Raw genomic sequence first — 3,579 nt, forward strand, 5'->3', positions numbered from 1 at the left:
CAGCTGTCTGAAGTCCAGCAGGGGCTCGAAGCGGTCTAGTAGATCCTTTCCGATAAGGAGGGGATATGTGTTCATCGGCGAGATGTATACAGGGTGTACCACACTCATAGGACCAATTGTCGGGTGAATGGGAGCTACCTGTTCAAGCCGGACGTCATTTTGGCTGTATGACTGGACATTCAGCACACAATTCTGAGAGTTTAGAGTTCGATTTTGTGTTTTAGCTTCAAATTTGAGTCTTTCAAAAAGTTCAGCTGACATCAAGGTGAGGTCTGCTCCGGTGTCTACCAGGGCTTCGAGTCTCACCTCATGTTCCACAGTGATGGCGAGATAGAGTTTTCGTGCTACCCCCTTTTCGATCAGATTCCCCAGGAGTTTTGGTGTTGGGGCTTGTGTGGTGATCGATAAGCAGTTAGGGTCGGTGTCGGGTGACTCGGTGCAGAGACACACAACCAAAACAGCACTTTCTGGTATCTTAGGGGCTTGGTCACTGGTGTGAAGAATTGTGTTGTCCACTGCAGGATGTGTGGTTGTCAACTGCAGTGAGTGGGTGTCGCTGTCACTTGGTGATGTGATAGCTGGTTCGGTAGTCTGTGTCTGAAGAATGGTGCTCTGGGTGCTTGGTTCACTAGGAGGGCAGTCAGGAAGGGTGTTGGTTTCATGCCTTACGCTTAGTCATGAGGAGTCTGACCTGTCCTCTTTGTCTTTCTTGTGAGGTTTCTTATGGAGAAGCTCTTTCAGGATTTTCACGAGCTCTGCGGTCTCTGACGTGGCCTCACTGTTTTTCTGTGGGGTAGGCTCGGACTTGGACTTGCCTGAGGCATGCCGCGAGGTGTTCCGCTGCGAGCTGTCTGGGCTTGAAGTCCTCGTCGACGGGGTTCGGTTCTGTGCGGGCCGTCGGTTGGCTTCCCACGTGGCTCCACCCTTTTGGTTGTGGGATGGCCGTGGGCTGTCGTAGAATCTTTCAAAGTGCCCGCTCTGGTGCTTAGGACGAGCACCATGACGGTTGTGCTGCCCTCTTCTGTCATGGAACGGTCTTGGCTCGTGGTAAGAAGGTCTGTTACTGTGGTGCTGGTGGGCACCCTCTAGGGCCAGCTCTGAGCGCTGATCAGTGACAGGGCAAATGGTTGGATTTTTTACAGTCTTTTCAGAAGCAATCTTCTGCTTGGTGAAAGCTTTATGGGCTAAGTCTCGCAGCTGTTGGGTAGTCATGCTACGAGGGCAGGCCAGGACCCCTAAGTGATGGCTCACCGTGGGATGCAGGTTCCGGAGGAAAAGAGTTTTGAAGTTGAAATCTTCTTCCATACCAGGTTTGTTCCGTGCTCCGAAGTAGGCTCGTCGGATGCGGCTGTAGTAGGCCTGTGGAATTTCCAGTCGGGCCTGTTTGAGGTCCATAGCGGCGATGAGTCCTTGTTCTGACTCTGGATCAGAGAATTCTCTGATGAAGGCCTGCCGTAGCTGTAGGTAGTCTGATTTGACAGTCTCTGGTTGTCGATCCAGGAAGCTGCGCACGTCGCGGCTAGACGTAATTCTTAGCAGGTACACTCTGTCCCGCATGGTCACGTTGGGAACAGTGTGCAAGTGAAAGTCTATGTCTTGCAGGTAGGCGTGCACGTCGTGGCCTCCTGCAGGATTTGGGGTGAAGGTAGGGATGTTTCTGGCCAGCTTGTCAAGTTCTTTGGGAGCCATGCCGTGGTTAGTGACCAGGCTTTGGTGTGCGGGCTCCCACCCTTTTGTTGCTGACGGGGGTTCTTGGAAGCTGGCTGGTGACATGTTGAACGGTGGGATTTCACCCCTCTTTTCAGCTCTGAGCTCTTGGCTGAAAAGCTTGGGCTTACTGGTCAGGGGAAACTCTGTGGTGTGCGTTTCCCTTTTCTGTTCGCTTTGCAGTCTATAAGAATGTTTCAGTTCATTGTGAACAGTGTCAATTTCATATTGGAGATGGTCTCTGTGCTGAATAAGTTCATGGATTTCAGCTCGGGCCATGTTCAGGTGCTTTTCACAGGCTCTGGCTTTAGCATCTCTGTCTTTTAGTGCAGTCTCTGCTCTTGTAAGGAGAGACTCGGCTTGTTGCAACTTTTCGTCGAGTTCCTCTCTGGCTGTTCTCTCTGACTGTTCTCTTTGGTCTGTGACTCGGCGAAGGTTTTCCAGGGCATTTTGAAGTCTTTCTACTTCCTTTTTCTGTTCTGGGTCCGTTTCATCCTCTTCCTTTCGTTGTTCCTCGGCCTCGAGGCGTAGCTGATCTAGTTGACTCTGAGTTTTGGTTTGGTTCCTACGGGCCTCCTCAGCTTGGAGTTTTAGTGCTGCGGCCTCCTGCTCCAGGTCGAGGTTGCTTTTCTCATTTTTCCGTGCCTGGGCGACGAGATTGTGGGCAAGACTTCCGATGATCTTGGTCCATTCTTTGTGGTTGTAGCTCCGTGTTGGATCGTGGGCCATCAGGCTGTCCAATTCGGCGTCCAGTTGCTCTCGACCTAGGGGCTGTAGGTCCCTGGCATCCTTGGGTAGGACGGTGTCCGTCATTGCGCTCAACCAGGCCTCGAGGTGATCCCAGTGGGCTGCGGGACTGGATGAACGGGACATACTGGCTTACTGTAGGCGAGAGAAAAGAACAGCACACACAAAGAGGCCAATGCAAGTACGCGTAGGTTTAGCGAGCTACAATGAGGTGGCTATTATAAGCCGTAATTTTGACTAACTGGGGTAGACAGTTAGACAGTTAGGTGGGCCGAATTTCGCGGGTCAGTGCAGGTCTGAATAAAGGTTTTTGACAAGGCGGCAGCCCACAAGGTTTATCTGAGGATGCGGGCTGCCTGTTTGTCTCTTTATTCAGTTTTCCTTGATGGCTCCTGTAGGCTCTGTCCTAATGTGAACTGGAAGTACATACTACGACAGAACAGAACATCAGAATAAAATAGAACACAATTAATGTTAGGAATAGATAGGCAGGAGAAAAGGGGCCTAAGTCTACCACCACTGCTAGGGTTTATGATAGGACCAACAGGGTGGGGTGCTATCGAGGTATAAACCCTAGGAAGATGGTGTGGCTTAGGGGAGAGAAAGAAAAGAAATGGGCCGAATGCTTAAACGACCGGGGGAATGTCTACTATTATGTGGCCTATACTGGTGGGTGGATTTTACCTTCTTTTAGTTTGCCTGGGGTGAATCGGTGTCACTCTGCTGGGGACCAGCGCGTGGTCAATCTTTCCAACGGTCCCGAACACTGGACCGCAGTGTCCCCGGGCCCTCTGCTACTATCACGGTGCGCCCTCTCAAACAACTTGACTTTAAACACAACCGGCAACACCAAGGTGTCAACTGTCAGACGGCACAATAAGATTGGATTTTCCCTAGAACCCTCGTGAGAGTGGCCCCTCTTTAGGCCCTGGTTTAGGTAATTATTCCAAACTTGCCATGTGTGTCGACTGACAGGGTTGACTTGCCTTTGGAGTGCCAAATTGCTGATGTCGTTGCGTGCCGCACCAATGAAAAGAGACAGAAGAGTCCGAGATTCACACACGGCCAGCGTCGGTAACGCCGGTCGGACAAACAAGCTTGCAGGGAACCGCCAGAGATGACTGT

The 3,579-nt window shown here is 51.4% G+C and overlaps 1 protein-coding gene across 1 annotated transcript; it reads right to left on the reverse strand.

The window, feature by feature from the left end:
* Positions 1 to 1,146: 1,146 nt before the first annotated feature.
* On the reverse strand, positions 1,147 to 2,580 carry LOC127661497 (inner centromere protein-like; the record flags this gene model as incomplete). Its single annotated transcript, XM_052152230.1, has 2 exons — positions 1,900 to 2,580; positions 1,147 to 1,674 (listed from the first exon to the last, which is right to left on the reverse strand). Coding segments are annotated over exons 1-2 (1,209 nt in total), but the record flags the coding sequence as incomplete, so codon positions are not given.
* Positions 2,581 to 3,579: the final 999 nt, after the last annotated feature.

The sequence above is a fragment of the Xyrauchen texanus genome, chromosome 21, assembly GCF_025860055.1.
Source record: "Xyrauchen texanus isolate HMW12.3.18 chromosome 21, RBS_HiC_50CHRs, whole genome shotgun sequence".
Taxonomy (NCBI): Eukaryota; Metazoa; Chordata; class Actinopteri; order Cypriniformes; family Catostomidae; genus Xyrauchen; species Xyrauchen texanus.